Source organism: Chenopodium album, chromosome 15, assembly GCF_948465745.1.
Source record: "Chenopodium album chromosome 15, dcCheAlbu1.1, whole genome shotgun sequence".
Classification (NCBI taxonomy): Eukaryota; Viridiplantae; Streptophyta; class Magnoliopsida; order Caryophyllales; family Amaranthaceae; genus Chenopodium; species Chenopodium album.
Window position 1 is genome coordinate 212,909 of NC_137848.1, and position 24,575 is coordinate 237,483.

The following is a 24,575-nucleotide window of genomic DNA, read 5'->3' on the forward strand; positions in this document are numbered from 1 at the left end:
CCTCAGTTCCACCCTCCTCCTAATTGAATGAGCAGCGTAAATTCTAAAACCCTAATTTTTTTATTGAATTGCTCCTTACAACGTTTTTTTTTTTTTTTTTTGTGATTTAATAGTTCTCATGTGTATGTTAAACTATGTGAGTGGCTTGCTGTGTTTCTTGAGTCCCAAACCATACTGATTTTGGTACTTTAATGTTTATAAAAGAGTTTTCATAATTGTTTTACATGTGGGGATAGTAGATCTGTGGTGATATTTGATTGTTGGTGAGACTTGATTGCTGGTGGATTGTTGTTGTTATTTGGTTGGTGGTAATGGTGAGTTGTTGGTGCTAATTTAATGCAGGTTGATGTTTGTTGATTTCTGGTTGATGTTTATTGGTTGTTGTTGTCATAATACAAATACAGATAGTCCCTTGTTTGATTGTTTTTTGTGTTTATGTGGGCATCATGGACTGAACTTGTTTTTTTTGGAAATGGAATACCATTTGAATTGAGTCCCTTTTTCTGTTTTGTCTGAGATGCATTGAGTCCCTTTTTCCATAAATGCATCACCTTCTTTTATTTCCATATGATGATGGGACTCATCTGATAGCTACTTGGGTGGTCTGGATGCTCTAGAAACCTCTTTAAGAAGTTTCTGTTGAGGTACCAACACTCACTAAAGCTTGACTGAAAAAAACCCAATCTGATGGAAATAGTGTTCAAAAGTATTTTGCATTCCGTTGCTTCCAAATGTGTTTGACTAATCAAAATAATTAAGCTAGATTAAGTACATGACTGCCTAACAATATATGCTTACTTTTTACCAAATGTACACATAACCAAGACATAAACACATTCAAAAAGTTAGTGGAATGTTGAATGGTTATGTGTGGCAGTCCATGTTTTCCACAAAACTTGTTCACTTTGTTGATTTGCATCAGTCTGCATCTACTTCAATGTTGCCCTCCCCTTGACTTGTAATTTGAACTGAAATTGTGTCCAAATAATGAACAACTTGTGCTATGAGTCCTCTGTCCACTTCTAACACCTCTGGTAGAAGTCCTTTCCTGTCTAGGCTTCTCTTCTTCATGTGTGGGGGAGTGAAGTTGTTACCACCTTGCTTCTCCAGAATTTTAATCATGCATGACTGTAGTGTAATCCATGTGTACTTGTTCAGAAGGGGATCAAACCCTTCAAAAGCTCTGTCAACTTCCTTTATAAGATCATCTAGGTTCTTGGGAAATAATTGGTATTGAAGTGATTGTATCACATTAAACAGTCCCAAGTCTAAAACATTGGTGTCTGGTGACTGTGCTGGTTGAAATGTGAATTGAACGTTGAAACCATTTGCTTGACATGCTGCTTGAAATTCTACATCCTTTGGAACCTGATGTGGCCTATAATTATCCCATTGAATAATGATGTCTTTTGGAAGTTGCTGAGGCCACTTCTCATGAATTGTTGGGATTACATGTGTCATTAACATGTCTATGATTGTTTCGTTGGTCACACTTTGGACAGCTTTCGTCTCAAGAGCGCCTTTATCTCTGTTTTTACTTTTATTTTTGGTCGTTTCATACTTAACAAAAGGAAATAGACCATATTTGTCATCATGCAACATGTTTTTGTTTTCATCATACAAGGGCTTCCCTATCATCCCCATGAATATTGCTTTGATCTTGAACCTCCTTGACTGTTGTGTCCTATAAGGATCTTCTTCTTTAAGGAGAAGGTAGAATGTTCTTGTTTCTGAGTTTATGAAAAACCATTTCTCATCTATGTGAATCACTTGTTGCATATCAATGAATGTTGGGTCCCCTTGTGCTGGTATGGGATTGATGTGACTAAGAACCCACTTAAGTCTTGCTACTTTGTGGTTATAAGTTAAAGATGGGTGGTTTGTGCTAGTGTGTGTTCTAAGTCTGCCTTTTTTCTTTAGCCTATGTAAAGTGGATTTTGAAATGTGGAGTGCAGCAATATAACCCCTTTATGTAGTTCTCTTGTACAATGGAACAGATGTAAGAAATTCATCAGTGTATTCCCTTAGTTTTGGTCCTGTTCTGCCTAGTTTTTTGGTTCTTACATCTACTACAATACCATCAGCTAGGGATTGTTTAATTACCTGGAACCACCTTGTTGTTGTAGATTTGTGCAAAGAATATTTTCTTGCCAAGTTGGCTAAGAATCCTCTTGGCAGTGAGTCCCCCTCCATGTGCAGCAATATCTCATCAACTATTGCCCTTTTCTCTTCAACATTCATCTCTCTGTTTGCTCTGCCATTTTGTTGTTGATGGTCATTGTTTGCATCATCATCTGCATTATAACCATCATCATTTTCATGGATTACTTGCTGTTGTTCCTTATCTGATTCATACCACCATGGAACTTCTTCGTGGATGAATGCTTCATTCAGTGCTTGCTCTTCATCATAAAGCTCATCCAAAAGTTCATCTATGAACTTTACCATAAGTCCCCCCCCCCCTTTTTTTTTACGGTCTTTAGCGGAGCCTAATTTCTGAAATTAATGATGCTGCTGCTACTAACACAACAAATAGGAATTAGAATTATGCTAATTTTAATTTAGATTGATGTAATTTGTAGGGCTACCTATTTTTGAATTATGTCACTTTGTGGTGTAATTTAACTTTGAATTATGGTTTCCCTCCCCCCTCCCCAATCCCCTTCGAAACTAAATTCTGAAATGGGGGCAAAATATGGGGTGTTCAGCTTCTATAGAGGACCTTTTGTTTGAATTTAATGAACAGTAAAATGTTAGGGAAATTTGATTTCAGTTTTAAATTTTGGTGAAAAAAAAGGAGGGAAACAAAGTGGGTGCAAAATTTCCCACTTGTTTCAAAAGTCAGCCAAAAAAAATGAGTGGGAACTTCCCACTAAAAAAAACCAATTAGTGGTTCGTGGAGGCGGATGTACCATGCGCATGGTACATCCATTCAAAAAAAAAAAAAAAGCGGAAAGAACATTATTTAGAGATGTAAAGAACATTTAGCTAAAATGAAAGGAACATTTAGTTAAAGTGAAAAGAACATGTTATAGAATTATAAAGATTAAATAACATATATCTAAAGCGAAAAGAACATATTGTTAAAATGTAATGAACATGATAAATTCTGAGCATCTATTTTAAAAGAACAAGAAGAATATAATAAAAGAGCATAAGAGATATAAAAAAAGAACATAGAGCTATTAATAACAATGAACATAACACTATCTTTTAAAGAACATCATCTTCAACCTTTGTCACGTTATACTCAAATTTAACATCCTGATTCATCAAATTTCAAAAAGGTAAATAAACAATGAATTTTATGATTACAATATATTCTAATTCAAATCTAAAATGACACAATTAATGAAAAATAAATACAAAATTTTATTCAAAATTACCTTCGATCTTTGATTAACAAATCCACATATTCACCTTCATTAACAATCACTCCATTAACAAAACAATGATCAAAAACACCACGAAACTCGATCTAAATGCGCAACCATTGTCTCTTATTAGTATAATTTCTTTTTCTCTATAAATTTTCTATTTCTCTCTCTAAGATTTTTATTCCTCTCTCTAAAGAATTCAAACAAGTGAAATTAAAATATGAAGAAATATACAAATTTCTAAATTGAGATTGGAAAATAATTACCAAAACTCTTCAATTATGGAACAAATAATTCATTTAAAGATTGAAAAAGTAGACGTTCTTTAAAAAAATTCTATTATGTTCTTTCTGCTTTTTTTTTTCTTTTTTTTATTTTGTCAAATAAAAATAATATTCATTACATTATATTGTCATGTTCTTTATTAATATTATGAATGTTCTTTATATATATATATATATATATATATATATATATATATATATATATATATATATATATATATATATATGTTCTTTACAAAACAACTATATGTTCTTTACTGAACAACTATATGTTAATTCCGTCTTTTTTTTTTTTAAAGAAAACCGGATGCATGGAGCATGGTGCATCCGCCTCCACGGAAAATTTCAAAAAAAAAAAACAAAGTACAAGTGGTTCCTTAAATTCAATAGGGACCACAACAATTCCCTCCAATTTATCACTCCTAATTAAATACCCTGATACCCATACCATTCATTAACCTCCCTTAAAAATTTTGCCTAGGAGTCTGTAATACCTCCCAAAGTTGCAAGTAACAAGAACCGGAGGTAGTATGTCAATTATTTTAACACGAAGAGAGTAGTCCATTATCCATTTAAGCCGGGTTATGGGTCGGATAAAAACCCAAAGGAAATTTTCACTTTTACTACCGGAGAAAATTTTTATTTTATTTTACTACCATACAAAAGCAAGTTTGTTAAAAATTGCTACCACTTAACGGAATCCGTTAGGGGTTCTCCGTTAAGTTTTTTTTTTTTGTTTTTTTTAAAAAAATAATAATAATAATAATAAAAAAAAAAACCCAACCCCTCTCGTAAGCCACCCTCTCCCCTCCCCCCTGTCGGCGGTCGGCTAACCCATCCCACCCCTTTACCCCTAAACGCATCCCAGCCCCTTCCCTTTTCCCCTTCTTGCTGCCCTGACCCTAACCACCACACTGAAACCACCGTTAATCCTAAAACCCGTCTAGGGTTGTTTCGGTGTGGTGGTTTAGGGGTGGTCGAAAAGGTTAAGGCTGGTCGATTCGTTGAGGTTTGGAGGAAGATCGATCGAAGTGTTGTAGAAGAGTGGTAGTAGTGGTGGTGGTTGCAGCGATTCGAGTTCTTCAATTGTAGTTTTGGTGTGGTGGCTAGGTTAGGGCAGCAAGAAGGGGAAAAGGGAGAGGGGTGGGCTGCGTTGGTGGGGGAAAGGGAGTGGGATGGGGTCGTTAGCGCCAGCCCCAGCTTTGGGCGCCGGTCACCAGTAGAGGGGAGGGGGATAGGTGGCTAACGGGAGGGGCTAGGCTGGTTTCTTGGGTGGTTGTTTTTTTTTATAAAATTTTTTTTTGTTTTAAATTTTTTTTTTTTTTTTGGGTGGATGACAGGGAGGTAGTTAGGGTGGCTAAGGAAGGAGTGGTGGCTGGAAGGTGATAATGAGGATGGCCGGATCTCACTAACGGAATTACTAACTGAAAGTGTTAAGTGGTAGCAATTTTTAACAAACTTGCTTTTGTATGGTAATAAAATAAAATAAAAATTTTCTCCGCTACCAAAAGTAAAATGCATGTATTTTGCTGATGATAAAAGTGAAAATTTCAAACCCAAATGCACTCAAAAGACAAATTTGGGAGTACAATCAAATCGCATTGTACTCCTATTACTCGCTCAAGCCTGTACGTTTCTCAGTACTCCTACTAATAAAACTCAACAACATTCGCCTCAGAAAAAAAAAAAAAAAAAAAAAAAAAAAAAAAATCAACTTTCTGACATCCAAAAAATTTGCTGTATAAAAAAATATCTTAAATTCAGCAAAGTTCAGATAAAGAATCGTCCGCATTTTTGAGGAGAGAATTTTTATCAGTTGTAAGCTTGCTTTATTAAATTGAAATATATATTTGATTTTATTTGGATATTTTGACGATCTTATTTTCATGATTGTGGACTTTGAATATGTGTTTTTAAAGTTACTTCTGTGATGATTTCTGATACTGAATTCAGGTTGTATCGAATTCGATCTTTTTAGGATAAATTCAGTTTATTTATTTTCTCTTGTTTTCTTTCCTAATTAAAATTACATAAATAAATTAATAGTGATTCAAGTTTTTATAATGTTGTATTATATGATCATAATTGAATTACCTAATATTGAATAGCGATCGCGACTTTTTAAATTTCCGAATGAATAAATGTATTGAACATTCAAGAATTAATTATACTGAAATGTTGATGAGTGGACCGGTTCAAAATTTGGTCAATAATCAAAGGGTTTCTTTAATTTTCATCAATAATGCCAGATAATTGTTCTTTGAATGAATTGTGAATATTTTGACAGGTCCAAAACATGGAGGAAGAGCAAGAGATAGAGTGGGCAAAAGCACAGAATATTGCTGTGAGTGTTGATCTTCTTGAGGCTGCTAGAAAGCAGCTGGAATTTCTTGCTTTTGTTGATCGGAATCGATATTTGTATGAAAGTCCTGCTTTGGAATGGGCTATCTACAGGTATAATTTGGTGTCTATTGCTGATTTTTTTTTCTTCTTTTGGTCGTTGTTTGATACGATTCGATTCTGGTGCTTTTTTCTTTCAAGCAGTCGGGTTTGATTGTCGTATTATTGATTTGAATTGCACCATGACCTTAACGATTAAATTTAGACGGAAGGAGTGGTATATATGCTGCTTACTGTCAGGGTTCTAAGACTTCAAAATTTATATAGCTGAGAACTTGTGCTCTTATGCTAAATGCTCGTATGTACATTTTTTTTATTGTTTTTGTGATGTGTCTTTTTAGTTCTTGATATGAGGATAAAATATTGGTAAATCTAAGTCTTATATCTTACTTAAGAAGCATGAGGACACAATGATGGTTATCTTAGTAATACAATGTCCTTGTTCATCATTAGTTCACCCTTCAAATAGAACGTCTTAATGATTTCTCAGTAATCTATGATGTGAATCTGGTTATTTAAGTACGTTGGTGCTTGTTTGGTTGTAAAGAAAGTGAGATCATGTTGATTACTCCTGCATTTCATCCCATTTTATTGTCGTTTTTTCTAAATGGTAGGTGGAGTTGGGGGTGGGGGAGATTGACGGTTGCACCTCACGGAAATAAACGAAAAAATTCTTGTAAATAGTTATGTAATTGCAATTTTTCGGATTTGACTTTGATATCTCAAGTGTATTATAAGTGAAGGGAGAGAGCACATAGGTTATAGGTTATCTTAAATGCTGATATGAATGTTCTGTGAGCTTTTCCTTGGATTCTTGTAGATGGTTATTAGTGGCTTCTTTTCTATTTGACATTTTCATAGGCAGTACTCAGTTCATCATTGCTTGGTATGCCTCTCTCAGGTACAATGCCTTTTGGCTTCCCTTGCTGGCCAAACATTCAGAGAATGCCGTATCAGAAGACCCGTTAGTTGTTCCTCTTGACTGCGAATGGATATGGCATTGCCATAGGCTCAATCCTGTAGGGTTCTGGACATTAATAATCTCTAAATCCCTTTTCTTGTTTTTAAAGGATGGTGAATTATGTATTGTGTTTCCATGAAACAGGTAAGATATAAGTCAGACTGCGAGGAGCGGTTTGGAAGAATCCTTGGCAACCATAACATCATCTCATCTGTTCAAGGAAAATCAAAGAGCAAAACTGAGGAGTTATGGAACAAAATGTATCCTGAAGAGTCATATGAGGTTGACTGTAACAGATCTTTTCCAGGAGATAGCTTGCAAAGGAATGTTCAGAGTGAAAAATTTATTAGTTATGACCTGGTTTCTGCTGTTAAAAGACAGGTCCCGTTCTCTTTTCAGGTAATGGAAGCTTGGAGTGTTTGACTGTCAATAATGCTACAGTGATGTAAATGAGGATATACATGACATGAGGTTGAACTATGGTTCAGTTCTGTTTATTGTGTGTTTTTTCATTTTAAAAAGATCTCATTTGTAGTGATGTAAAAATTGGAGGTTTTTAGGCTTTCATTGTAATCAATCTGAATGATAATTGAGGCCTTACTTCACACTCATACGGAAAGAGTAATGCTGAACCAACCTGTCTCCCTCTTATTTCTTCCTCCAATTTCTGTTTATGATTTAAAGTTAGAGTTATGTTTATAAATCGCACTAAAACATTGCTAAGGGTTTTACCTTCGTACCAGTTCAATGAAATGCAATGCTTTAGTTGCTTGTCCAGTTTTTGTATGTTTATCCTTTTCCTGAGGATGAAAAAGCTAAGGATGCTTTATAAATCTTGCTGTTAACTTGCTTCTGAAATTGTCCTCATTAATTATGAGTGTTATTACTAATGTTGCCTGTATGTTCCTTTGTTGGCAGGTTGCGAGGCCACATATGTCTGATGATCTCTTTCTTCAGGAAGCGGTGGCCAGATATAGGGGGTTTTTGCATCTTATCAGGACTAACAGGAAAAACAACGTAAAACGTTTTTGTGTTCCTACTTATGATGTTGACCTTATCTGGCATACACATCAATTAAATCCTATTTCTTACTGTAACGACCTCATTAAGTTAATGGGCAAGGTGTTAGAGCATGATGACACTGACTCTGACAGAACAAAAGGGAAGAAACTAGACACTGGATTTTCTGATACTACCAAGCAGTGGGAGGACACGTTTGGCTTAAGGTATTGGAAAGCGGGGGCAATGTATAGAGGAGCTACTCCAACTCCTGTTACACAAATTCCTATTCCATTCACTTACGAGGCCAGGAAGTTACATGCACCTGACATATGCGATAATTTCATTCAATTTCCAGAAATAAAAGCTATAGAGGTATTTCTGACACTTTGTCTTGATGATATTTCTATCTAACTGTCTCCTCCCTTTTCTCTGTTTTCTTTAATCTTTACACATCTCTTAACATTCTGAAATCAGTTGAACACATGGGTTTCTATTCTAGATAAGCAAATCTGCTGTAGAACTATACCCCTTGTGATATTTGACTATATGTTGCAATGTGCTTTACAACTTCAATGAGGATGATCACTGTATTATAGAAAGCTGTTTCATAATGAGGCGGATTTATATTGTTTTATTGCTAGATATTTTAGATGGTAATAGTTGCTGATGAAACTTTTGTTTACTGTTTGGCTTGACATTCAATGCGGACTGTCTGCTCCTTACATTCTTTGAAGGTTTTGTAATGCAATTGAACCTAGAAAACCAAGTCAAATGTTTTCATGTTTTTTGTTGAAAATATATAAGAGTACTAGTGTAGTGTTACAGTCAATTCTGTAGTGAAGCTAAAAAGCCTGTAAACTTTTTGACATTTGAAATTTCAATATATTTGCTGTTATACACCCCAGTAAGCTATGTTACTTGGACTCGGATGAAGTGTCAAATTAGACACGGGTGTCCAAGCATCGGACTTGCCCATTTTCTTGAAAAAGTTGTGTTATTAGTTAAAAATGAAATGTCCAAGTGTCGGTGTCCAACACGTGTCATGTCGACACGGACACGTGAGGTAAATGAAAGAGTCCGAGTAACATAGCCAGTAAGTCATGATTTCTTCTACTTTTATTTTTCAGGTTCTTTTGGAATTTGTAGAAATAAAGAATTTGCCTGAGGATCACAAAGGAAACATCCACGTCTCCTTCAGTAAGAAAAAACCTGATAAGCTTTTTAGCGCCAAGAGAACTTTGAGCATTTTATCCGAGTCTGGAGAAAAACAGGTTGCTTATTTCCAGTGTGAGCCTACTGGAGAGTTTCTCTTTGAGCTTGATTGCCAATTGCCTTCAAACATACCATTATCTAAATCATTCAAACCATTTGGTTCTTGCTCCCTCTCATTGCAAGAATGTATGGCTTCTGGATCGCAACTTACTGTAAATAAATGGCTCCCTGTGGTTCCTCTACCTGGTATCTTAGCTTCTAAGCCTATCCTTCTGCATGTTTCTCTTTCATTTACTCTTCCGACATCAGCAGTACAAGTTTTTCATCTGTTGCGGTCTCAACCTTTCTTTATAAGTTCTTGTTATTTCCCACTTCCCAAGATAGGGAAGACTAAACATGCTAAGAGCCGTACCTGTATTACTGATGATGATGGAAATGATGTTCTTAATCTTCAAATGAGGTATGGATATAATTCGGAACATATTTAAAATCAACTTTGTAGCTATTGTGTTTGTTCTCTACTTGCCTGTGAAAGTCAAAGGTCTACATATTTAAAAGAATAATAAAACCAAACTTGACTGTGTTTAATGGTTGGCTTCTCATGGTGACCATCAGATCCCATGTTCAAGCCCTCTACTTAGGCCTCTGCAGAGGTTTTCCCCTACTACCTCCCCGTCTCCCTTTTATACCAGAGCATAACTTCCATGGCAGCCCTTTGTAGTGTCTCAAAAGCGGGTTGCTTCTTGTGGATATTTTTTTTTATAGGACCTAAACCTGAAACCTTTAGTTTGTGTATTAATCAATTTATTTATGGTCATTCTAATTCTACACCAGCTGTTTCTCTTGGTTTCGCATCTACCAGACTACCACTTAAGAATTAGTGATGGATACCTGCAATATTTTACTCTTTCACCATTTATGGCGTTATTGTTTCTCAGGGAATCGAGCAAGGACATGACAAGAAGAACCCCTGAGTTGCTAAAGGAGGTACACTACATCACAGACTCTGGTGAAACACATACCTTGGCAAAGTTTCAGGGAAATGAGTGGTTAATTAAGGGGACCCATGGCTCCTTTAAGCTTCACAATGCTTCTGGAAATGATGGTCATCTCTTTGAGCTTGTTGGTCATAAAATGGTAATATTTCTGCTATCTTGCTTGAATTTGTTGTCTAAATAATTAGGACTAAACTTTTATCAGCTTTCCTAGCTCCTTTTACAAATCCCGTGATGGAAATTCCTTTCATTGTTTAAGCTTTGCTTGGACCCATATTCAGTAAATAATATCCTATGAATTGAACCTTTTTTCTTAGGTGAAACTTTTTGGTGGAAGGAGGCTGGACTTTGAACCCAAACACTGCAAAAAACAAAGCAGTGAACATGATTTTATGACTGCCGTTGAATTCTCCGCAATGTATCCTTATGGAAGAGCAACAGCACTGATTGATTTTAAAAATGGAATCTTCAAGGTATCCTATATGATCGAGGACTCTATCCTGTAATCATATTCCCCTTCCGTGTCTCATATTGCTTACTTCCCTTCTTGTCGTGAACAGGTCAAGGATGAATGGATGATACTAACTGGCATCACTTTAGCCTTCATTCTATCTGATATACTGAAAAGAAAGGGTGGTTTCACTGCCGAAGTAGGTTCTAAGGAAAACATATTAAACCAAGTGATCCAAGTAACCACTTCTCCTAGTAATGCTGAAAAGGTAATAGAGGTCAAAGTGGAGGAGGCTAGTGGTGACATAGGGATACAAGGAAATTCTCAAAGTGGAGGTTGTGGGGGTGGCTGTGGCAGTGGTTGCGGAAACATGGTCCAGAGTGGTGGGTGTGGCAGTGGATGTGGTAGTGGTTGTGGAAATATGGTCCAGAGTGGCGGATGTGGCAGCGGATGTGGCAGTGGTTGTGGAAACATGGTCAAGAGTGGTGGATGTGGAAGTGGATGTGGTAGCGGATGTGGCAGTGGTTGTGGTAACATGGTCCAGAGTGGTGGATGTGGCAGCAGTTGTGGCAGTGGATGCGGAAACATGGTTCAGAGTGGTGGTGGTTGCGGAAGTGGCTGTGGTGGTGGTTGTAAAGGTTTTGGCGGATATGGTGGTGGTTGTGGACACATGGTCAAGAGTGGAGGCTGCGGTGGCAGTGGCGGTTGCGGCAGTGGTTGTGGTGGCAATAATTTATCGCATAATGATAATGTTGGTGCCTGTGACTTGCCAAAGGTCGAGGCTTCCATAGTGAATGAGCCTGTAGCAGCCTAATCAGTAAAATTTTCACAAATGTTGTTGCTTGTAAGCCTAATGAGTTTTTATGTTTCTTTTTATTGTTGTTTGTCCAAAGTTGTGTATAAATAAGTTTGTTTATGGGGATATATATAAATAAACCTTCATTCTCCTTGCATGTCAGGATGAAGTCTTTGCTTTGTGTTTAAGATGTACAATGTACTTTTGTATGTTAAATAAAATGTTTTATGAACAATTACAATTATAGTTTGTGGATACCAACTATCTTTCTTGGTGTAAGCCTAGTATTCAATCTTGAGATTAAATTCCACCTACATTAATTTCTTTTCGCTATCTTTACACCCCTAAATCAAACTTTATACCAATAATTTCAAAAATTATTCAATGAAATAATAATGGTACAATATTAGATATTAAAGAGAGAAGAAAAACTGGAAAAGTATCAATGAATATAATACTGGGAGGGAATTGGACCCTCCAAAGTTATCCAAATAGTGACTGAAATCAGATTTTGCTGACAATTTCTATTCCTATAAACTGGGAAGTAAGGTATTTTGATGCTTAATGGAATTTTTTTATTGAAGTATGACGTGATTGAAATAAGCTAAGAAGACAAACTTAATTGAAATCTAGACTTGAACTCAAGACCAACGAGTCTTAAGTTACAAGTCTTTCCACCTTAGCCATTTATTAATTGTGTTTTTTATCCAATAAAATTATAGTTAACTTAGATAAGTTAATCTATGGTTTATTATACTATTTGTTTCCATTATGTAATGATTGAGTTTGACAACTAAAAAAATGTTTATAGCAAAACTTAAACTCGAAACTAATAAGTCTTAATATCTAAACAATCAAACTAGATTAGCAAACTAAACAAGTACAAACTAACAACGCGGGGCATCGTGCGGGCCACACACTAGTTATAATTTAAAACTATTACAGAAATTCATGTACAAGTAATAATAAATATTTTGGTATCTTGAATTTTATTCAATCTCTTTCTTGTGTAAAACCCCTAAAACTATGACTTAATAAGGGCACAAGTGAAAATTTCATAAACCATGACGAGTTCCACTAGTAAATGTGTCAACGATACCTAAACGGCTAAACATTTAAACATAGTAGTGCTAACATAAGTAAAATGCTAATTCTGAATGTAAAGTACGCCATTATAATCCGATGAAAGACAATGCATAGTTTAATTACTCCAAGTTCACTATAAATAGAAGCGTACAAAGTTTAGAAATTCAAAATTACAAGTACATCTCACCAAAGCTAAAGATTTAACCTTCAAATTCTACACATTAACTACTAATTATAGACAATGAAAACATTTAAGCCTTTGCTACCAAGTAGTAGCAATTAGCACATTCCCTTTAGATACAAGAGAAATGAGGGAGGCACATTAATCCAATATCAACAGATAAAGAGGATAGATGGGTCGCAACAACATTCATCAATTAAGCAACAGCAACACAGAGCAGCCAAACTGCAACATCACTTAAATTATTAGCATAAATCAATCACCAAACCCAATTGAATTATGTATTTTGATACAGTATATAAATCAAGAGTTAGCGTGACACAAAAGAATTCATTTGGTAAAGCTTAATACGGTTTATCAAGTATTGATACAAAGTATATAAAATTGATTATGAACTTTAAGCATCAACTGAACCCTTTTAATTGATTTGGTCATCTAACACAATGTACTTTGTCTTTTTTTTTTTTTTTTTTTTTTTTTTTTTTTTGAATTGAAACAATGTGTTTGCAAATACAATCTATGTACTCCATTGGTCATGATTGCAAATTTGCTTTCAAAACAGCTATCAAGACTAGGGCTGAGAAAAACTACTCGAAAAACCGAAAACCCGATCCATAACCGTTCCAAAAATTAAGATATCCGATCCGATAACCATAACGGTTAGGGTACCCGTTCCGATGATTTGTTATCGAGTATGATTATTGGGTATTATTTTAAAATTAACTATTGAACCAATCCGATAAACAACTTTTTGTTTTTTTATTCCTACTTAAATCTGTTTTCCAAAATCTAAACTCTTACTTTACTTCATAATCACTTTATAATATCAATGATTAGTAATACTATTAATAATTTTGAAAAGATCATGTGGTATTGTCATTAATTAGTGTTAAAATATATTATAATAACTACATTATTAAGTTCAATTATCATTATTGGATATCTTATTGGGTACCCGATAACTGATCCGAAAATCCGGATATTCAAAATCAAGGTACCCAAACTTATCATTTCGATTTATGAATATCAGTTTAAGTGATATTGGTTATCGATTACTCGAATCGTTAGTACTAACGGTACAGGTACCCGTCCCATGTTCATCCCCGAAGACACATTATTGACTACAATTACTTATCAATAATAAATCACTCCTTATAATAAAGTTGATGTTCTATTACACAATGACAGTTAAAAAGACAAAAATACTACATCCATTTAATATTTTTATTTTTACTAGGCCAGCCAACGCGCGTGATGTGCACGGAGTGATTTGCCCTTTCTTGATGTTTATATTGGCTTGGGTTGTGTTTAAACTCTTTACAACATTGGGTTTTTAGGGAAAATAGTTTGATAAATTAATGGAATGTGTATATTGGGTTGTGTTTAAACTTTTCGTTTTTTCCTGCACAACTTTTCCAATTGTTTACAACTTTTCCTCGGAAAACATCATTCAATAGTGCAATATTGCAAAAACATCTACAAACTTAATCAGGAATAGATTAAATATAATTCAAAAATCATAGAGCACATATTATATGCTAACAGAAGTAATTTGACATATCATATGCATATAATAATGGAAAAGTTTTCCGGAGCATTTACTATTTGCAAGTGTATACTCTCACCTAACCTAATAATTACTCTACATAAATTATATGGGAATAACTATATATGAAACTAAAAAAGAGAAACAGTTACATCCGACTCGCATAACACATTAACATTCAGGCAATCAGAGAAAATATCTGCATTAGCAATTTTCTTCCAAAAACATGGATTTGGTTATGCAATAGAAACAGCTTTATGTAGCCTCAATTGTAGCCCTTAAATCCTTGATAATTCCCTTGACTTCCTTCTTGCTTTTTTTTTTCCACTGTAGTGAGTTTGGTTTCCTTTCTTCCTAGTACATCTACTTCGGCACAATCATCAGATTCATTTCATTGGTCTTTATGTCATTTAAACACAATTAAGTGTAAGTCGTTAATTTTGACCTTCACAAAGAAACAACCTTTTACTTCCGGTTGATAAACTTGTCAAGTAATTAAACTATAGCCCCCATTAAATATCAAACATTTTAAATTTTATTATTTTATTTTTTATTTAATTTAATTAATTGAGTAGAAAGATCTTTCAAACTCATCCATCTAATGGAGTACATAGCCCTCTTATTAATTGCGATCATGAGAGGTGAACTTTAAATTTACCTATAATATATTTACCGATTATTCCAATAAATAATATAAAAGTACATAAATGTAAAGAGAGAGAAAACTCAACACTTGTTACATCTGTACACGTAAAAAGACATAAATGTAAGAAATTACATAAGGGGGTTAGAACGTAAACAAACATTTTGAAGGGTATGTAGGTCCGTGCACTATTCATAAGTGTAATCTCCTACTTTTTATAAGGTAGGGAAATACTATTAGCAAAAATTTATGATTAAAGTTTTTAGTTTGAATTTAAAGAAAGATAAAGGAAATTATTTTTAAAAATACAATTAAAATAAAATTTAAAAATAGTTTCAAGATTCAAATTAAAAAAAAAAAAAAAAAAAAAAAAGTATGATCTCGATGGATTATAGTTCACAACCAAAAATTCCAAAACATCAATGGCAAAAAATAATCAAAACATATTAAATTTGGTAAGATTTACTCGAAAATAAAATCTTATACAAGTGTGCATATAGAGAGGTTACGAGAGAAGTTACGGTAGTTACCAACCCTCAAGGAAACCAGGTTGACTCCTGGCCGGAGGCGGTGGAGCAGTATACTGATATTGATGTTGTGGTGGTGCCATCACCGGAGGTCCTTGATGATACCCTGTTTTTATTCATTTCATTTTAGGGAGGTAAGTTTACATGTGACAATAAACTGTAAAATTAACATCCAAATATATTTATATATATATATTGTTTGGGTCCAATTTAGTCCAATTGGCCCTAGTCATTAAATGATCTAATTACAAGCCCAAGGTCAAGGTTCAACTCTCCAATTATGCTAAAGTCAAGATCAGTCCACAAGGCAAGTTAATTGGGCCAAGGCCCACTTCTCCCATATATGCCAAGGTATAAAAGCCATCAATATTACATTTGTACATACAAGTTTACATACACATTCACACAAAGCGTCAAGCAATTAATTCTCTTGCATAGCTTTCTCTCTACACATTGTACTGACTTTAGCATCGGAGGGGCCTTCCTCGGCAACACCCCCGAGGCTAGTTTACGTGTGTTTGCTGTGCAGGAAACCTTCGGCCCAGCATCACTTGGACCGAGCCCAGTCTTCACCATTTCATTGGACCTTCGGCAAGGTCCTATTGTTTTCACCCGAAACAATTTGGCGCCGTCTGTGGGGAAGACTTTCAAAAAATCTTTAAGCCAATTTCAATCGTTCTACCTCAATCTTAGTTTTCGATGGCTAAGAATCGCAAGAACAAAAACGACGGTGCTTCTCCTCCGAGAAAGCGCCGAAAGTCACTAGGAGGGGGTCCCTTAGAACGCCCCACTTCTAGCCTGTCTCCTCCTCGGGATAGGAGCCCCTCCGCGGGACTCGACTCTTATGAGGAGCCTAGGGAGAGATTCGAATCTCCTATCATCCAGTCCAATCATCCACCGAGCCCGCCTCGGTCAAATAAGGACAACCGGTCCAGTCAAAGGACCCAATCTCATGCCCGGAGCCAATCCCGGAGCATTCGCACCTACTCTCGCTCTCAACCGAGGACACCCTTGACAGGGCCCAACTCGGAGGAGGTAGTGAGAGCCTTAGCGGTCCTCATGGAAGCCATGAAGGCCCAGAACATGCCACCTCCACGCGACCGAACCCCTCCGCAAACCAGGAACCAGCGGAGGAACCTCGGCCAGGAGGGGGGAAACTCTCCTCTTTCAAGGAGCTTGGCGAATGGGAGGAGGATACCTGGAGAACTGAGAGGGAGAGAAACAGGAACTCTCACTTCTTCAGGGAGTCTTCCACTCAGCTCACTACGAGCAGAACCCATAAAAGCAGCAGTTCTGCCTCTCGGCCAGAAACTGCTCGCCGAAGCGTTCACGACCGTCTCGGCGATAGGGAACGGAGTGTGCACAGCCGCCTATCCTACCCTGTAGCCGAGGCCCAGACCTCCCAGCCAGGGACGAAAACCACTTCTACCTCTCTGAGAGGGCGGAGCGCGGTCCCTTCGGCTGGGAATAAGGGCAAGGCCGTAATGCTACCTTCCAGTTCTCCATTCGAGCAATGGATACTGGAATCTCATGTGCCGACGGTTAAAATCCCGTCGCACATTACTTATGATGGAACTTCGGATCCGAAGGACCATATTGCCTCATATGAGGCTCACATGCATCTCTGCCCCAGGTCCGAGGCGACTTGGTGCAAGTATTTTCCAACCACTCTCAAGGGGGTCGCGCAAGCGTGGATCTCCAAGGGAGTTAAAGAAGGCTCAATTACTGGGTGGGACGATCTGTCCTCCAATTTCAAGAGCAAGTTTTCCACGGCAAATCGCCGAGAGAAGACTACTGCAGAGCTTATGGGCCTGCAGCAAGGTGAGGCCGAAAGCCTCCGAGACTACCTGACTCGCTTCAGCAACGAGTCATCCAGCATTTCTCAGCTGGATCAAGGGCTGGCAGTTTTCGCCCTTCAGCACGGTCTCAGAACTGGGCCGTTCTCCGACTTCATGGTCATGAATTCACCCAGGACCTTGGAGGAGGCATTGAATGCTTCGGATAAATTCATCCGAGCTGAAGAGTGGAACAAAACAAAAACCCAACCTCAATCTGGGGGAGGGAAACAAAAACAAACACCCTCGTCTGAAGGCCAAGGCCAGAAGGCAAAGGGAAAGGCGAAAGCCTCGGAACAATCTTCGGCTAACGAGTCGAAGAAAGAAAAATCTGCTCCTTTCGCGGGCAGATATGAATCATACACTCCGCTCTCTCTTCCGCGCGCTAAGATCTACAGTGTGACGAAGGAGGAGCAGAGTTACAGAAAGCCGAGACCGCTCCCCGAGTGGTATCAGCGAAAAAATAAGAATTAGGGGTGTGAGTTCCATGAATCACCGGGACACAACATTGAGGAGTGTATCCAGCTGAAGGACCAAATCGAGGATATGGTCCGGAAGGGATACTTGAAAAAATATATCGCGGATCACCGCGAGAAAAAAGAGGCTGAGAAGTCCGAAAAAGACTCTCGGCAAGAAATCGACTTCCCCCGAAAGAACAACAAAACTGCAGAAGGAAAATTCCCTCCAATCCATGTTATCTCGGGAGGAACATGCTCTCGGAGGGAGCACAAGCGTCACCTCAGGGCTCTGACCCACCAGGTGAATCATGCTGATATTCAGCCACCCCAGTCACCGGTGCCGAACATGACGTTCACAGCCGCTGACTGCCGGGGGGTGACATACCCTCACGAGGACCCGTTGGTGATCATCGCCACGGTGGCCAACCACGACGTCAGTAAAGTTCTAGTTGACGGTGGTAGCGGAGCAAACATTTTGTTCCGAAAGGCCTATGATCAAATCAAGCTGAAGCCCAAGCACCTTACGCCAGTATCCTACCCAGTATCCGGATTCAATGGGGCTTCAACTTATCCTGATGGGAAGGTTCTACTCCCTGTCACCATCGGCTGCGATGAAGCAGCTAGGAACGTCATGACCGAATTTTTGTCATCGACGCTCCTTCAGTGTACAACGTGATTTTGGGGAGACCCATAATTCACGAGATCCAAGGGGTCGTCTCAACTTATCATCAGCTGATGATTTACGTTTTAGACGCCGGCTTCCCCGAAAGGATCCAGGGCAGCCAAAAGGAAGCCCGAAGGTGCAACTACCTCAAGCCATCCACTAGTTGCCCAGACGACGACGATGAGGATGAGGAGGAGAAAGAAAAAGAAAGAGAGCCGAGCACCAAAAAGCCGAAAGGTCTAAGTGCTTCGGCCCAAGGTTCTGTACCCAAAGAAAAAGGGTCAGAAAAGGAAAAGGCGAGCTCTTCATCTGAGCCGAAAGACTCAGAGAGCCAGCCAAAAAAGAAAAAGTCTGGGACGCCTGCTGATATAGACAGTAGGCCAGATAGTGAGGAGTCCAGTCCATCAACAATGGACCTGGACCAACAGACTGAGACGGTCGAGCTGACCGAAGGAGATGCTGAGAAATGTGTAACAATCGGGATGGACCTTGATCCGAGCACCCGTTGTGAACTTATTCAACTCCTTCGGGACAACAGAGATGTGTTTGCTTTCTCGGCAGCTGATATGCCTGGGATAAGTCCAGACCTCATCTCCCATAAGCTTAACGTCGACCCAACGTGTCGGCCAGTCAAGCAAAAGAAGCGGAATTACTCTGCAAATAAGAACCGAGACATCGCAGCCGAGGTCAAAAAATTGCTGGACGCAGGCTTCATCGAGCCTTGTCAATATCCAGAATGGCTGGCAAATGTGGTGATGGTTCAGAAGGCCAATGGTACCTGGAGAATGTGCGTTGACTTCACGGACCTAAATAAGGCTTGTCCGAAGGATTTCTATCCCTTGCCGAGAATCGATCAGCTAGTCGACTCGACGAGTGGCCACGCCTTGCTTAGTTTCATGGACGCATTCTCGGGGTATCATCAGATCTTCATGCACCCCGACGACCGAGCAAAGACGGCATTCGTCACGAACGCCGGGGTGTACAATTACAAAATGATGCCCTTCGGATTGAAAAATGCGGGGGCGACTTATCAAAGGCTGGTGGATCAGGTTTTCGCCGATCAAAAAGGCCGAAACATGGAAGTTTATGTTGACGATTCAATCGTCAAAAGCAAAAAATCTGAAGACCATGTTAAGGACCTGGCTGAAACCTTCGCCACCTTAAGAAAGCATCAAATGAAGCTGAATCCGAAGAAGTGTGTCTTCGGCGTGAAGTCAGGGAAATTCCTTGGATTCATGGTCAGCAAGAGGGGGATTGACGCCAATCCCTCCAAAGTCAAAGCAGCTCTTGATCTTCCTGAGCCGAAAACAAAGAGGGACGTTCAGCGGCTCACCGGAAGAATGGCAGCCCTCTCGAGGTTCATTTCCAGAGCTTCGGATAAGGGACTACCTTTCTTCAAAGCCCTGAAACTCCCAAAAACAAAAGAGCTCATTTGGGAAGAAGAGCAAAAAGAGGGCTTCAAGCAGCTTCAGGAGCATCTGGCTCAACTCCCAACTCTGGCTAGCCCAGTGGAGGGGGAAACTTTGTATCTGTACGTAGCTGTTAGCCCAGCTACCATCAGTGCAGTGCTGCTGAGGGAAGAAAATAAAATTCAGCAACCGATCTACTTCGTCAGTCACACTCTGACGGATGCCGAGACCCGTTACCCTCTACTCGAAAAAGTTGCCTTTGCAGTAGTGGTAGCTGCTCGGAAGTTGAGGCCCTACTTTGATTGCCATCAGATAGTGGTCTTAACTGATCAGCCGCTGGAAAAAGTTCTCGGCAAGGTTGAAAAATCCGGTAGGCTGGCCAAGTGGGCTTTCGAGCTCACTGAATTCAGCATCAGCTACCAGCCAAGAACAGCCATCAAGGCTCAAGCTCTAGCGGACTTCTTGGCCGAATGCTCGTACCAAGAAACGTTAGACGATGAAAACAAAATCTGGACCGTGTTTATGGATGGATCCTCCACCGTAAATGGTTCGGGGGCAGGGGTAGTGATAACCTCTCCCGAAGGCAAATCCTTCGAATATGCACTCAAATTTTCTTTCAAGGCTTCGAACAACGAAGCTGAATATGAGGCAGCAATCGCGGGCCTAGAATTGTGCATATCTCTGGAAGCCGAGCATGTCTGTCTGAAAACAGACTCTCAGCTAGTTGCATATCATATCGGTGGCAGCTACGAGGCCAAAGAGCCCTCCATGATAAATTATCTTACCAAGATCAAATCAGTTATTGCAAAGATGAGAACCTTTGAAGTGCAGCTGATCCCAAGGGGTCAGAATGCTCAAGCCGACGCACTCTCCAAACTCGCCAGTTCAACTCTCACCGAGTTGAACAGATCTGTATATGTGGAAGTGCGCCGAGAAAGAAGTGTCGACGAAGCACCTGAAGTGTGCTGCGCCGACCCAGAGCCCAGCTGGATGGACCCCATCCTAGCTTTCAAGCTTCGGGGAGAAATTCCCGAAGACAGAATTTTGGCCTCCAAACTGAAGAGAACTAGCTCAAGGTTCATCGTCTTTAGAGGAGAGCTTCTGAAAAAGTCCTTCTCAGCCCCATTGCTGAAATGCGTGGGACTAACAGATGCAGATTACATCCTTCGGGAAATTCACCTCGGCATCTGTGGAAACCACATTGGGGGAAGGACCCTAGCCCACAAGGCATTGAGGGCCGGATATTACTGGCCCACCATGATCTCAGACGCTAAGGAGCTGGTCCGAAAATGCGAAAAATGTCAGAAATTCGCACTAGTCATCCATCAGCCGGCTAGAGACCTTCAGCCGATCCTTAATCCGCTTCCATTTGCCCAATGGGGGCTGGATATTTTGGGACCCTTTCCAGATGCACCTTACTAAAAAAGATGGTTAATAGTCGGCATCGACTATTTCAGCAAATGGATTGAGGCTGAAGCAGCTTCGAATATCACAGAGCAAACTGTCAGGAAGTTTATCTGGCAGAATATTATTACCCGCTTCGGTATTCCGAAGGTCTTTGTCTTTGAACATGGGAGGCAATTTGATAATTTACCGCTGAGGCGGTACACAGACCAGTTCGGCATCAAATTGGCATATTCAGCAGTTTGTCATCCACAAAGTAATGGCCAAGCCGAAGCTGCAAATAAACAAATCCTCAATGCTTTGAAGAAAAGGGTTGAAGATCAAAAGTCTAAGTGGATAGAGGAGCTTCCATGAACCCTCTGGTCACTTCGGACAACTGAAAAAGAGGCAACGGGCTATTCACCCTTTGAGCTGGTGTATGGTGCCGAAGCCGTTCTTCCAGTGGAAATCGGTTCTGAAAGTTTAAGAGTGCACCACTTCTCGGCTGAGAACGAGCAACTTATGAAGGAATCCCTTGATTTCCTTGACGAAGTGAGAGACTCAGCCCGAGACAGAATGGCTGCTTACAAGCAGAGAATCAGCAAATTTTACAACCGAAGAGTCCATGCAAGGCCTCTCAAAATTGGAGACCTTGTCCTTCGGAATGCTGCTGCAGTTCAGAAAGGCCGAATCCATGGGAAACTCTCAGCTGCATGGGAGGGACCTTATGAAATTTATGATGAGCTTCAGCCAGGGACATACAGACTTTGTCAGTTAGATGGAACTGAGCTGAAAAATCACTAGAATGCTGATGTACTTAAAAAATATCATGTGTAAACCCTTCGGGGCAGAGCAATCTTTGTAAGTACATTTTGAATTATTAACGAAAGGCTTCAGAGCCACCATTTCTATTATCTTTGCAACTTTTTATTCTTTCAAGTTTTCTTCATTCTATCTACTCTTTAAGGGTTTTTATTCAGCCTCGTCTGAAACCTTCGCCTTCGGGTAACTGGGTTTCAGATTGCTGACAAGCTCGTCTTTTTAAAGAACTTTGGTCTTTCAGCTGAAGTTAAACTTCAGTAAGACTTGTTCTCCAAAGACATGAGTCCATGGACAAGTCTGGGATATTGCCTTAACTGAGCCTTGTATCCCAGAAAGCCATTATCTGAAACATTGCCTTCAGTTGGCCTTGTGTTTCAGATATCCATTTTTAAAGATAGACAAAGAACCAAGGATAGCAGCAACTATTAGAAATTTTTTATTCAGCCTCGTCTGAAACCTTCGCCTTCGGGTAACTGGGTTCCAGATTGCTGACAAGCTCGTCTTTTTAAAGAACTCTGGTCTTTCAGCTGAAGTTAAACTTCAGTAAGACTTGTTCTCCAAAGACATGAGTCCATGGACAAGTCTGGGATATTGCCTTAACTGAGCCTTGTATCCCAGAAAGCCATTATCTGAAACATTGCCTTCAGTTGGCCTTGTGTTTCAGATATCCATTTTTAAAGATAGACAGAAACCCAACTCAGTAATCCAAAGACCTGAGTCTTCAGATTACTAAGGGGGGCAAGAAGCACTATCAGTGCAAGTTTATCTTCAGTAGAATTCTTCGAGCTGAAAGCTTTGTACTTAGCAAATTTTTGCGAAATTTCTCAAGTTCAGAAACAGTAAAGCATTCAAAATAAGACAAAGCAATTGAAGAAAAATGCATCAGATAAAGCTCAAATGCTCAGAAAACGAGCTACAAAGTTCAGACTGTTCAAAGGACATAATGAAATATCGGCAGCCGCCCACAAGCGGAAAAATACAGCTGCCGAAGTACATACAAAATCAGATAAAGCGGTTTGTACATCAAGGCAAGCTGAAGCAAAAAACAAGGCAAAAAATTCCAGAAGCGGCAAGTCTAAGGTTGAGCACATGATGAACCGCAAGATTCTGAAGACGACTGCCCGAGTTCCTATGCTTCAGCCCGAGGATCAGACTGATCAGCAGTGCTGGGTCCCATGGTGGCTTCAGCTCCAGCAGCAGATGAAGCAGGCTGTGCACTCTGCTGAGCCTCCCTTTCCCGCTGTTCGGCTTCAAGTTCCCTCCTCTCTTCTTCTTCTTCGGCTTCTTCAGCCGCAAGGATCTCAGCTTCAACAGGAGTGGGGAACTTCATATGGGGATCTTCTGGGTCCTGGACCCATTCAGCACACTGGGACCAGTCCAGCTTCGGCTCAGCATGAAGACAGAGTCTTCGGCACACTCTGAACCCATTCTTGAAACCCATATCATACTCCTCTTGAGTATAGATACGGACCTTGAGCAGGGCTTCAGCGTCTGCCAGCTTCTTCTGTGCCTCCTCCAAGTCCTTCTTGGATTGGTTCAGCTCTTCAGCGAGCTTGGAGGAGGCATCCTTCTGCTCGTTCAGCTCTTGCTGAACCTTTGAAGCTTTAGTCTTCACTTGGGTCAGCTCATCATCTTTGACCCTTAGCTGATCCTCAGCCTCTTGAAGCTTGGCTTTCTCAGCTTCAGCATCAGTAGCAGCCTCTGAGAGTTGGACATTTTGAGCTTGGAGCTTTTCTTCGGCAGCCATTCTACTGGCTTCCAAAGCTTCTAATTTTTGTTGCACCTCAGCCTGTGGAGCAGCTCCTTCTCGAATTCGGCTCTCAATGGCAGCCTTGAACTTGGAGATGTCCACTCCCAGATGATCCCGAAGGAAGTTTTCCCCTTCTATCAGTGGGGGAAAAACCTCCTTCTCCATTGCAGTGCAGAAGGTTTGGAGGGCTTCAGCAGCCTTTTTCTCGTATTCTTCCCCCTCCTTCTGCTTCTCCTCAGCTGCTGCTTGCTTCAGCTGAGCAAGTTTCAGCTCCTCGACTGCCACCTTTCTTGCATGTTTGGCGGCGTCGACCCTGTCTTGCAGGGAGTCTATCAGCTCTACAGTGAGAGTCTGATTGTGCACAAACTGGAAACAGAGGCACAACTCAGTAAAAAAAAAACTGAACTGAAGAGCTGAATTGAAAAATAAAAACAAGGATAAGGATTTACCTGCATCTTCAGCAGTTGATTCGACCTTGCAGGGTCTGGAACTGATCTGCTGGATTCGCCCATCCCAGCAGTGGCCTTCAGCGACCAGATCCTCGCCCTATCTACTTCGGTTAAGCCAGCGAAATTGCCGAAGTAGGCTGCAGCACCCTCTCGGTTCTGGCCCCAAATGAGGTCCCAGATGTGATCTGGAATTGGAATTCGGGGGGCCGAGAAACCCATCTCTCCAGAATGCAGCGTCTGGAATGAAGGGAAGGAAGACTCAGGAGCTTCTTGAACCTTAGAGGGCTCAGCATCTTCTTCTTCAGGAGCCTTCTCTTCCTTCTCAGCAGAGTAAATGATTATGA

The 24,575-nt window shown here is 39.7% G+C and overlaps 2 protein-coding genes across 2 annotated transcripts; one reads left to right on the top strand and one right to left on the bottom strand.

Moving 5' to 3' along the window:
- Window positions 1-918: 918 nt before the first annotated feature.
- Window positions 919-1,779, bottom strand: LOC145583418 (uncharacterized). The gene has a single exon (XM_081640661.1). The coding sequence runs from the start codon at window positions 1,777-1,779 to the stop codon at window positions 919-921; it is 861 nt and encodes a 286-aa protein (XP_081496787.1).
- Window positions 1,780-5,324: 3,545 nt separating this feature from the next.
- Window positions 5,325-11,722, top strand: LOC145582611 (glycine-rich domain-containing protein 1-like). The gene is made up of 9 exons (XM_081639592.1): window positions 5,325-5,479; window positions 5,949-6,115; window positions 6,963-7,080; window positions 7,167-7,421; window positions 7,941-8,396; window positions 9,152-9,696; window positions 10,175-10,373; window positions 10,549-10,704; window positions 10,792-11,722. Exons 2-9 carry the CDS (start codon window positions 5,958-5,960, stop codon window positions 11,494-11,496), a joined length of 2,592 nt encoding a protein of 863 aa, XP_081495718.1. The 5' UTR covers window positions 5,325-5,479; window positions 5,949-5,957; the 3' UTR covers window positions 11,497-11,722.
- The last annotated feature ends 12,853 nt before the right edge of the window (window positions 11,723-24,575 follow it).